Source organism: Sardina pilchardus, chromosome 22 (genome assembly GCF_963854185.1).
Source record: "Sardina pilchardus chromosome 22, fSarPil1.1, whole genome shotgun sequence".
NCBI lineage: Eukaryota > Metazoa > Chordata > Actinopteri > Clupeiformes > Clupeidae > Sardina > Sardina pilchardus.
In genome coordinates this window covers 17,868,600-17,881,092 of record NC_085015.1, presented here as the reverse complement: position 1 = coordinate 17,881,092, position 12,493 = coordinate 17,868,600, and the positions used below count along the sequence as shown (strand labels likewise).

The 12,493-nt window shown below is 43.8% G+C and overlaps 1 protein-coding gene across 3 annotated transcripts in view; it reads left to right on the top strand.

The window, feature by feature from the left end:
- Nucleotides 1-12,493, top strand: part of mprip (myosin phosphatase Rho interacting protein) — a 42,044-nt gene that overhangs the window by 21,474 nt on the left and 8,077 nt on the right. The window contains exons 9-16 of one of the 3 annotated variants that reach the window (XM_062527075.1): nucleotides 371-448; nucleotides 2,678-2,734; nucleotides 3,448-3,516; nucleotides 3,638-3,727; nucleotides 4,172-4,281; nucleotides 5,091-5,679; nucleotides 6,477-6,614; nucleotides 8,924-8,983. In XM_062527075.1, coding sequence (XP_062383059.1) covers nucleotides 371-448; nucleotides 2,678-2,734; nucleotides 3,448-3,516; nucleotides 3,638-3,727; nucleotides 4,172-4,281; nucleotides 5,091-5,679; nucleotides 6,477-6,614; nucleotides 8,924-8,983 — 1,191 coding nt within the window. The other 2 variants (XM_062527077.1, XM_062527076.1) reach the window with 2 other exon arrangements.

The window sequence follows — 12,493 nt, the reverse complement described above, 5'->3', positions numbered from 1 at the left end:
GTAATACCACAAACCGCCAATAGCATTGTGGTTCTCTGACCAAACCTTGGATACACAATGACCACTTCTTGGTCCAGACCTCGACGTGTCACCTTGTCTGAAAGTTGGGATCGTTATGACCATGCAAGGTTAAAAGGTTGTGTGAACTGCGCTGTCCTATCGCATATCCTTGCCGTCAATGTTTGTGTGATCAATGCATAGAAATGACCACATTTAGTGGAAAAGATGCTATGTATGCTAATGCCAAATATTGCGCTGGTTTCCAGTTGTTGCTTGTTATCAGTATGTATGAGGTTTCCAATGCGAACCAAAGTAATTGAAAGGTGTGTGTGTGTGTGTGTGTGTGTGTGTGTGTGTGTCTGTCTTCTAGGAGATCCAGCACACGGCTTTACCTCCACTGAGGCGTGCCAAGTCACTGGACCGCCGGACCACTGAGTCTGTCATGACAGTAAGTTTGCATTTTACATCCGTCAGTCTTTCTTCTTTCCCTCCATCTTTTCACTTTTCTCTCTTGCGCTCTCTCTCTTTCTCTGCCATCCTCTCTGTCTCTTTCTCTCTCTCTTTCTTTCTTTTTTGAACGTTCTACTTCCATACCATATGAATGTGTTTCTATATCATCCACCCCAGTCTATGTTCTCACCAGCCACTTTCAAAACATCGAGATATAATAGACAGAGAACCACAGAGAGAGAGAGAGAGGGCGTTTTGTCTGGCTTCAATTAGTTATTATCTTTCCCTCTCTCTTTCTCTCTCCTCTGGAGAAGGGAGCATTGTAATCAGCTGGTGGAATATTGTTTGTCAAGGGTGTGAGGGGGGGAAAAGGAGCGATGGACGCCAGCAGCTCTCAATGCCTCCCTTGTTCTCCCCGCGTCCGAAGGTCAAGCGGCCGCTGCAGGCCCTTGAGCCTGGCCATCCTGTTCGGAGAGAGGGCCGGCCGGCCGTTTAGAGTTACACTGTGTGTGTGTGTGTGTGTGTGTGTGTGTGTGTGTGTGTGTGTGTGTGTGTGTGTGTGTAGGGGTGTGTGTGTGTGTGTGTGTGTGGGGGGGGGGGTTTGGGTAAATAATCATAGTTTACAATGAGTTCACAAACTTTACATCCAGTCTGTAGATGCACTAATCTCATGTGGATCAGTTAATGCTTCATTCTTATCCATTAACAGTATCGTCATCAACATCGTCATCATCATCATCACCTTCATCATGACAAATAGTCCGTTGTCCTTTTTGAGTCCTTGCCTTGAACTTACTGTGCATGTAACCACAACTCTGATTTCTCTCATGACTAAAGGGGCTCTCTGTATTTGTGGAAACTGTGTCTACATGAACATCCCATTGGGTCCTCCAACTAATGCTGGTTGCCATCTTGTCTCTCTGTGGCTTTGTCTTGTTGTTGTTGTTGTTGTTGTTGTTGTGTTGTTTTTGTGAGAACGCGGACGTCCTAATCTTCCTGCGAGGGGCGCCGTTGGTCTTAGTGTTCTCCCCTCTCCTCCTCCTGCCCAGGTCATCTCCACATCCTCCGTGTGTGGTCACACATTGGCTTCCATCCGCCTACATACTCAACTTGACCTAACCATTGCTAGTGTGTGGATATGTGGCTGCCCCATGTTTTCTTGATTTGCCTCCATGAATGAGGATCTGAGCATATGCGTGCGTGTGTGAAAAACATTAGTTGTCTGTGAGTGGTTGGATGTTTGTGTATGTATGTGTGAGCATAATTGGTTTTGATGTGTGTGTGTGTGTGTCTCTGTGTGTGTGTCTCTGTGTGTGTGTGTGTGTGTGTGTGTGTGTGTGTGTGTGTGTGTGTCTGTGTGTGTGTCTGTGTGTGTGTGTGTGTGTGTGTGTGTGTGTGTGTGTGTGTGTGTCTTGTGTGTGTGTCTGTGTGTGTGTGTGTGTGTGTGTGTGTGTGTGTTGCGTTCTCACTCAACTGCTTCCCCTGAGCACCGTGCACAAATGCCTGTCGTGAGAGTGTGTCCACCACGGCGTGAAGCACAGCAGAGAAGCTTCTCACCAGCATCTCCTCTGCGGGCTGCCTGCTTAGCCCCGACAGCCAGCAGATGACATGTTTCAGTGTGATTCTGCTCTTTCTTTACCCTTTTATTTATTTATTATTTTTTTCATTCAGGGCTATTATCAACTTTGATTTCAAATTGTCATCTAAACCATCTCCACCAAAAAAAAGTGTGAGATGTTTGAGAACTTCAAAAAAGTCCACAAAAACTTGGCCCACAAAAAGAGCCAAAGTTTGGGTTGGTTGAAATCAGTTTGTGTGATGCACTGGTGTCTCTATGGTGACCACACCTGTCAGTTACTTACGGTCTCTTGTTGTTTTTCAAATTCTGGACACTGGTCACTAGTCAGTTCTGCAGATAGTGTGGACCATAGACCTGGACTTGACATAGCCACATATGGATCACTGTCGGTCAGCTTCAACAGTCCGCTTCCTCTGCATGACGTTTTAACTGTGTGGTTTCACTAAATTGCATTGATTTTGCGCAGTGGTTGCATTAGTTTTTGGAAATGGTAAATGTTACGGAAGGGGTGCTGATTCTGGTCAGGATTTTGCCTGTTGCTCACAAGAGAGTTCCAAGTTAGCACTCCTCCCTAGAAGCTTTGAGAACACCAGTCCTGATGTCCTTGCTGTATGTAACCTTTGGAATATCGCTTTTCTCTTTTAACAGCCTGACCTGCTGAACTTCAAGAAAGGTTGGATGGTGAAGCTGGATGAACAGGGACAGGTGGGTCCTGCTTTTATTCTTACGAAGGGTGTTCTCATAATCCACCGCATTGAGTTCAAAAGTGACAGGAAGGATGTGAGTCCCTTTGAATAGGATATGTTTGTGTTTCTCAGCCTCAGTTACCTGACGAAATGCACCAAATATAGAAAAAGGGCTTGATTTCCACAATCAATAACCTTCCAGCGCAGATTCTGCCCTCAGCTCTCTGTCTGCTCAGAGTTATTGATCAAGGTCACCATGACGATAAGGACATCTATCCCTGTTGGCGCTTTCTGTCTGCAGGCCTCAGCTCTCCTTCCATAAGCTGGTTTTCCACCTCCCCCCCAGCCTCTCAGTCATATCTTTTAGCCATGATAAATTCATCAAAGCCAAGTTATCTGGTCAAACAGCTGCCCCACCACCCCCTGGTACACCCAAGGCACTGGGCAGGGGCCTTCAAAGGGCAGTCTTCCACTTTGATAGCAAGGCTTCAATGGGTAAAACTTAAAAGGATAGGGGCCCTTGACTTTTTCTCCTCTTTAAATTTTTATTTATGTTTTTTTTTTTTTTTTAAATCTCTCCCCTAGTTTAAAGCTGCACATAAATGCCCCACACCTCAGAAGCTTAGCTCTTACGGACTGGACAACTCCACTCAGTAGACAGCAGTCACTCAGGGTCCACTTGGAGTTGTGTGTAATCGTCGCGTTGTGGTGTTTTTATATCACCTTTTACAGTGGAAGAAGTATTGGTTTGTGCTGACCGACCACAGTCTACGATACTACAAGGATTCAATTGCAGAGGAGGTGAGTTCTTTTCTTTTGTTTTTTTTGTCCAAATATTCCGGTTTTCCGACACTTTTCAAAGGCCGATTCTGCTGACAGGACGTTTGTCTCTCTAATCCTTATTTATCCTCTTCCCCTGCAGGCCTCGGACTTAGACGGAGAAATAGACCTCAGTACTTGTTATAATGTTACAGAACACCAAGCTCAACGGAACTATGGCTTCCAAATCCATGTAAGTCAACTTTAATGCTTATACAAACTACCCATGGCCCCCTTGGAATCCAGTGTGGCTACCTCTCTGGCCAGGACAGGGGGTCATTAAGTCATTTTGTGCTCACATATCCCTTGCTGCGTGAATGCGTAGCATATGTTCCCATTGAAGTTATGGTTGCTAGACTTGGACGTGAGAATGGAATTTCAGCTCGATTGCATATGAATGCTTTTTTCTTTCTGTGATATGTGCAAATACCTAGTATATGTTTTTAAGGAATGATTGTAATTTTTTATTCTGTTCTGTTTGTGTGAAATCCTCACTTTTGTATTAAAGTTCTTGGCAAATGTTGAAGAATATAAGCACCTTCACATCGATTTCAGCTGATTGTTCTGTCACTCCTCTCGCAAATTCCTGTGTGAAAACTGGAATGAAAATGAGACGTTGCTGCTGGTTGTTTTTCAGACGCAGGAGGGAGTCCACACTCTTTCGGCCATGACGGCAGGGATCCGCCGCAACTGGATCCAGGCAGTGATGAGGAACGTGCGGCCCTCTACCGCGCCAGACGTGGCCAGGTCAGAAAGCTCCTCTTTGTACAGTTTACCGCAACCTTACCGCAACAACCTCTCCAATTTATTACTCTACTCACAGTACTCAGTGAGCTTTCATTTCAACAAGAATGTCATCATGTCTGTCTGGAAATGTTTTCAATACCACTGTTATTCAATCCATCCTCTTGTAAAGATCATCTTAAAACGTTGGAAGAAATAGAAATTTCATTCAACATGTACATTCATGTTGTCTTGTTATGTTGTCATGTAGATTTATATTTTCAGTATTCATAGGTTGGTAGTACTTGTGTTGGTAATATCAGAGAAACACAAGGTTCCCATAGGCCATGGAATTTTGGGAAGTCTATTTCAGACATGGAAAGTCAGGGGATGTTATCATTTTTTGGGGAAAAGTCATGAAATATCAGAGTATTTAATTGTAGCAGTTTAAAATGAACTTGCAAAAATACATTAATACAAATAGCATATGTCCACCACAGAATTGGTGTGTATGATCATTAGCTTTACTGCTTGTTTGAATAGTTGTGGTTAGCCCAGCTTTGTTTATTCAGTGCCTATTACATCTCCTGTTATAAAAAAAGTAAAAGATTCTTCAACGCTACATGGCTGCTCTGAAATCTTTGGTCGGTGTATTGTACCATTCATTATATACAGTAGGAGGTCATGGAAATTCCTTTTTTTTTTTTGTCAGGGAAAGTCATGGAATTTTACATTTGAATTAGAGTGGGAAGTTGGGAACCCTGCATATAAACCCTGAAGAAGTAAAGTTGGTATGTGAGCGATGGTAATGACTATGTTGACTTGGTTTGCAGCCTCACCGACGACCATAGCACGCCTCTGGACAGCCTGTCTCGGCCCGACGTCACCCAGGACTCGGCCTCGGAGGCCTCGTCGGTGGAGCGCGAGCCGGGCCCCAAGAAGAGCCGGGCGCGGGAGCGGCGGCGCGAGGGCCGCTCCAAGACCTTCGACTGGGCCGAGTTCCGGCCCATCGCCCAGGCGCTGGCGCAGCAGCGGGCCAACGAGGCCGAGGCCCTGCAGGCCGAGCTCAGCGACTCGGAGCGCAGCCGCCGGCGGGAGGAGCGGCGCCGGCGCTACGGCTCGGTGGCCGGCAGCTCGCCGACCGACTCCATCGGCGGCATGGACTTTGAGAGCGCCGGAGGAGGAGGAGGAGGAGGAGGAGGAGGCGGCGGCCGGCTGAGCGAGGGGGGCTCCACGCCGCCTCACCAGCCGCAGCCGGTGTCCCAGGAGAGGCAGCGGAAGGTGGAGGACGAGATCGAGCAGCACTGGCAGCAGGTGGAGAAGACGCCCATCCGCGAGGAGAGGAGGGTGCCACTGGCCTCAGCGCTGCAGACCAGGGAGACGGCCGAGCTGGAGAAGCTGCTGGAGAGCTACAAGAAAGGGGTGGGTACTCCAATAAAATAGGCTGGATGGATGGATGGATGGATGGATGGATGGATGGATATTGTAGATGGCCGTAATAAGGGCAAACACACCAAGAATGGATTGGTCAAAAAAAAATGTGTCTCAGTGAAAATGACTTTACATACAAGGAATATAAGGGGTGTGTGTTGAAAGAACTTGTCAGCATGTTTTTTATGGTGCCTTGTACAGTGGGTATAGTAAGTATGCACACCCATGCTAAAGTTGACTAAAAAGAGGAATATAAAATCATCTTTTGAGAATTGATTGTAATGCCTTAATTCAAAAAATGAGTAAAAATCAAACCGCTAAGGACACTAATTTTCTTTGTGATTGAAGAATGTATCGTAAATAGATAAATGTTCTTCCTTAAATACAGGTTGCATAAGTATTTGACCCCTATGTTAAATTCCCATAGGAGCAGGAGGATTTTTTATATGTTTTTATTTTTAAAGGCCAGCTATTTCATGGATCCAGGATATTATGCATCCTGATAAAGTTCCCTTGGCCTTTGGAATTAAAATAGCCCCACATCATCACATACCCTTCACCATAGCTAGAGATTGGCATGGTGCTTTTTCCAGTTAGCCTATTAGCCTGTTTGATTTGCATTGAGCTCAATGAGCATCAATCACCTCTTTTTAGTCAACTTTAGCATGGGTGTGCATACTTACTATACCCACTGTATATAGGGATTTGTTAGTCGGTGCACTTGCATTTAATGTAACTCAGTCTAGTTGATGTTTTTGAGCCCTGGCTGGTTGTGTGTCCCTTCTCAGGTAGAAGACCTGAAGCAGCAGCTAGAAACCTGTCACGAGCAGCTGGCCGAGTCCAACCTGAACAAGCACGAGCTGGAGGAGCAACTGCGCACGGCACTGGAGCGAGAGCAACACATCCGCATCGGATACATCTCACCGGTGAGCATACCAACTCAAACGCTAGCCCATCATTGTAGCCCCATGCTAGCAAGTTATGCTGTGTTTTCCATATATATATATACACATATATCTATATGTATATACTGTATATGCTAGAGTAGGATTCTATCTAATAGTCTTTGCATGTTTTTGAATAAGGTAACATGAAACAGAAACCCATTCCAAACAACAACAAGCTGACATCTCATCATCTAAGCTGTGAAACAGCCCGAAATGCACCTTGCATGAGTGCGTTTGCATGTTGAAAGAAAATATTTTGACTCTTGTTCTGCTCCTTTTTTTTGGCTTCTACTCGTTTCCTCAACTCTTGCCATGTTTTAGAAATATGAACCTGTGTCATGACTTCATCTGCAAGCTAAAATGCCTATGATTACATTCAATTAACACTGGAACGGTGCGTTTATTAGTTGCAGATTGTTGTGCAGAAACAGTTTGTACTGTACAATGTGTACAGTAACCTTAAGGTATACTCATACCCTTGATGAATCTTTAGGAAAAGTAGTTTACCATGAGAGATGCTGTTATCCCATTTAACTATTGTGTTGTCACAATGTATATAAAAGCAATAGAGGTATAGAGTTACAAAAGAGCAACAAGTGGTCACTGTTGCCTGGTCAGAGTATTGACTGAGTGTTGACCGAGTACACTTACACAACAGTTTGCTTCTTTGTTATCATGTCTTTTATATACGAGCGAATATGGCCATGTGCAGTCCAGAGCTTTGAAGTCCACTGTTAGTGTTGTTTATCCGAATGGTCATGGTGCTTGGTGTTTGCATGAGCTCAGCCTCACCCACGGGCTGTTACATGCACTGTTTACTGAAAGCCTACGCTATAGTTTCCTGAAGTTACGGCCCTGGGAAGAGTCATGGGTTGTTTGTTGCATGTTGAAAATAGCCTCGTCATTCTGTATGAAGAAGTTGCCTTTGTCAGGGTTTCAGTTCATAGGGGTAGATTTTTGGGACTCCGTGTGTGTGTGTTCCCTTTTTAAGTATTTGTTAGATGTTGTTAATGGCTTATTAACATAAACTTACATAATGATACAACATTTGCAACAAGTGTTTTCTTTGAAAACCCATTGTCAGTCATAAAGAAATCAGTTATATCAAGAGTGGCATCAAGGGTATTGTGTATATCTAAAGGATAAGCTACTGTATGTAGTGCCCTCAAAAAGATATCAACAAATTTGAAATCAACATATTCAAATTATATGTAGGTGTGCTATGGTTTGCATGCATGCCATTTTTATTCATGTTTAACCTCTGCCTCCATTCTTCTTTTAACCTGGTTTAGCATACCATACTGAACATGTTGTGCGGATGGAATCCAGTTTGTCATGGGTGTTTTGTTTGATTTCTGTGCCTTTGTGTTTGAGAGAAAGCTTTGTGTTGTCTGTATGTGCGTGAGAGTGGTTTGTGTTGTATATATGGCTCTTAATTTTGGATGCCATATCATTTCCTTTTGGCTTTACTGTTTCTACACATGTGATGTCTTTTGGGCTAGTTGGATTGCATCACAGTTTTTGAAACTGAGGACTGTAGTATTCACTAATGAGAGGCAGTCGTAGTGTGTTTTGTGTTATGCGTTCTGTGATACTGTCAGGGAATTGTGAATCTGGTAATGACCTCACAATGAAGTGGTCTGTGTTTGCCTTGTACTGTAGTGTATGCCAGTACATATCACGATTACACTGAATGTTGTTTTTTTATCAATGCAATGCAGCATTTTGTGTAGATCATTCATAGCATACATAGTAGTGAATATACTTTCAAGCATACTGTTTGCTCGAATGAACTTCCTGAGTGGGGATGAATTTTAAGGAAATGTTGACTTACTACAGACTGTGAATGCTCGGCACATAAAACAACTTTTTTTCAAAAGCCTTGGGGAGATCAGACCACCGTGCGTATGATGCGGTATGCCTACCATCTCAAAAAATGAACTTAGCTAGCACTAATATTTGCATTACTTACACCATGAAATAACTCTTAACCATTTATTTGCATGCTCTGATGTGATTTACTAACCTTGGCCATTAAATTTCCTTCTCTAGAGCTCTAATTTTGCATCATTTAATCCAAGAATCTGGATGCATTCATTCTCTCTTTTTAACCTGTGTGGTATTCAACCCACTTTAGGTTGAACCAGGTATCATAGTTAATTCATGTTAATTTGTCCTAAATCTAGTAAAATACTGGGAAATGACAATTAAAATAGTGGTCTGTAGAGTAATTAGATTGATTTCACCCCTGCTGAATGTTAACCAACTGTCTGGTCCCCTTTCCTAAGCTGGATCCCCCATTGGGTCTTGAGGGAGATCTTGATCCCCAGATGAAGAGGCCTGAACTGGTTAGTTCTCAAGCGCAGACATTAACGCGGAAGTATCAGGAAACCAAAGAGCTCCTGCAACTGCAAGAACTGAAAAAGCGCAACATGCAGGCACAGCTTGGCCTTTCTCTTTCACACCTGTCCATCCAGGAGCCTTGCACACCTGAGCACCAAATGCCTGCCACTTTGAAGAGTCCCCCCACTGATCCCATCCTAAAAACAGTCACATTTACGTTAGAGGATAGTGAGGCCAAGATTGAGGAGTTAGAAAAATGTATATCTGGCAAGCCTATCACACTGAAGGGTTTACTGGTTTTGCTTCACTCTCATAGCGAGTTTACCATCAAGAGTGTCTTGAGTAGTCAGGAAAGAAATGAGCTGAGTTCTTCCGGAGACATTACTAGTTGTCACAAACTCTTAGAAAATCTCAAGTATCAACAAGAAGTAGAGAACGAGACTATGAGGAGAAGCCTGGCCGAGGCTGGGGACAGCATCCGCAACTACGAGGCACGACTGGTCACCATGGAGGATATCTTGGGGAGGGTTCAACAACAGAAATTGGAAAGTTTAAAGAGCCCCTACGGGCCGGCATGTCAAATTGAGGACTTAGCAGAAGGCACAAACAGAGGTCTCTCCCAGAGGGTTGAGTTGCTAACAACAGAGAACGAGGCACTCAATCAGCGGTACCAAGAGATTGTCAATCAGTTGAGAGAGGCAGACCGGGAAATTGAGAGGCTAAAGACAGAGTTGAGAGTGCAGGGTAGACAGGAGCAACACAATACTTTAAATCAAACCAATGTCAAGCGAGTTATAGACAGTTCGGTTGACCGTGACTTTTATGAGGGGGAGCTGAATGCGAAGTCTCGGAAGCTGCAGGAAGCCCTTGTTAAATTAGAGGAGCTGGGAAACAGTCTGAAAGACACCGAAAAGCGTCTTCAGTTGAAGGAAGCCACTCTCAGAGGTTTGGGATTTCAGATGGGTGACCAAGAAAGTCATGGTAGTGAGGTACAGCTGGAGAAGGAAGAGCTGAAACTTCAGCTGGCGGTTGCCCAGACAAGGCTCTCTGAAAGGGAGCAGAGGCTTTTCGCTGCTGAACAATCCTGGCAAGAACTTCAAGCCCAGAACGTGGAACTTCAGCAGAAAAACCAAGAGATTGAAAGATTACTTAGCAAACAGAAAGTAGCTGATACAATTGCAGAAACAAATGTAGAAATGGCAGGTGCAGAGATGGCGTCAGGTTGGATTGAGAAGAAACTGGATTTGGGCCAGATGATGGAGCAGGCAAGTGAAGAGCTTACCATGGAAAAGATAGGAGCTGAGAAAGTGATTGAAGAATTTAAAATGAGGTCCGAAGCCATTAGTGTATTAGTTGAGATGTTAGGAGAGGTAGATGCAGAGAAAATGGAAGGTGATTTAAGGAGTACATTGAAAGTCATGTGTGGACTTTGTCCTTTAGATGAGCGTGTGGAAGTTAGTCAGACAGGTAAGCTGCTACTGCAGGAGGGAGAATTTTGTAGTAAACTTTTAAGTGGTATGATGGTTAGTCAAGTGAATCAAGATGGTGAGAATGCACATAGGACCGTGAGAACTGTATCCGAGCAGATGTTACTAGAGAAAATGTTGTTGCTGGTTATGAATCAACTGAACACCAAACCAAATGCGAACATGGAAACTCAAAGTGTGGATGCAGACATTGGGGACACGAGGCAGATACATAAAGACCTTACGGGCACAAAGTCTTGCAGATCGATCATCAATGATCTCATATATACTCTACAAGAAAAATTGTTGTGTATGAACAAAATTGTTTCAACCTTGAAGACATCTCCAAATGAACAGTTCCAGACCTTGTTTGCAATGTTATCCAAGTATACAGGTCCAAAACGGCAGTGGTCACAGTATGTTCAAGAGGCAGTCATGGAAGCACATTGCTCTTATTTGGAATGTAAGCAGAAGTGCTATCAGAATATGGTGTTACAAGAGTTGCAGTCAGATGTCACCAGAGATGGTTGCGCAAATTGTGTGAAACTAAGAGGGCAGAACAAGGACCTCTCATCCAAGTTGGAATACTTTCAAAGACAGTTGTTGGTTCTTCAAAATCCCTCAACAGAAGACGTAAGCCCAGTCACACACATACAGATTGAAGGGGAGCCGATTGACTCCCTGGATAAGGCAATCCAATTGCAGGACATGGTAGCTAAGCATAGGAAAGAACTCCGGGAGCTGAAAGAATCTTATGAACAGGAGATGTGGAAGCTGAGGCAGGAGGTGGCCAAGATGGGAGAAACTCTGCAGCTTAGATCTGAGGAGAATGTGAAGGAGATTGACTCCTTGACCATCTGCATGGAGAACCTGAAGAGAAAGCATGAGGAGGAACGAAGCTCCCTGGTGGAGCAGTTCAATCAAGAGATGGAGGATCTGAAGAGCGCTGTAGCTCCACAGGGCTTCAAGAAAGGCCAGGGTCCACCGGGCTCCCTCAAGGAGCGAATCCAAGAGTTGGTCGCCCAGGTGGCGACCATGACCGAGGAGATGAAGGCTCGTGACCGCGACGGAGAGTCCACATCACTGCGCCTGAAATTTGAGCGAGACCTGGAAAACCTGAAGGTCAAGGTGTTCCTTGTCCTCTACTGTCCTCCGTCCGTGATGCCTTGTATCTCCTTGTGGCAATCCTCTAGTCGACCCCCATCCCACTGCTTTTCCCCTACTAACATTTCTTTCTGCATTTCCTCAAATTAATTTAATTTCGATATTGCATGTTTGTTTACCTCAAAAGTGCATGTGAACATTGTTTTTGATGTCAACTAAGAGGAACCCATTTTGATAACCGAAATTGCATTCATGAATTAAATTGCATTTGCTAAATTATAAATGAGAAAATTATTTTCCTCGACTTAAATTGTTAAAGAAGATAATGGTCATTATTCATAATCTATGGAAATGCGTTCCTCAACTTGTAACACTCCATGGCTAAACTCCAAGCCTTCACAGTGAAATGCAGTGACTCCATCAGTCAGCTGAACCGACACCACCAAGCTGTAACTATCTTCCCAAACATCATTTCAGTTGACTTAACTTGCGTAAGCTGTAATATTTTCCATCAACTGTTTGTTGATAGAAAACAGTTTTCCTCTAAGATCTCATGTTCTTGCAGACCTGCAGTTGCAAATGTGCACGGTTCAACTGAATGACTATGGCGTCAGTGCATTGATCTTCACTATCCAAGCACAACATAACCTTTCCCCCTTTGACTAACTGATTAACAATCAATTGTCAGCGCCTCAACAAAGCTGCTTATTTTAATGCTTTGCAAAATGCTTGTTGCAGAAGGTAAATCGGTCACATTGAAACTGTTCGAGTTGTACAGTGCAAAGGAGAAATGTGCTTTTGTTCCAGTTGCCTAATTACTTAATTCTCATGCATGTTTCTATATGTTTTTTGTTTTATCCTATAGAAAGGTAGACAAGAATGAGTGATAATCTCTGTAAAGATGATTAATTTTATGCTAGATTTATGGTGGTTTTACACCCTGTT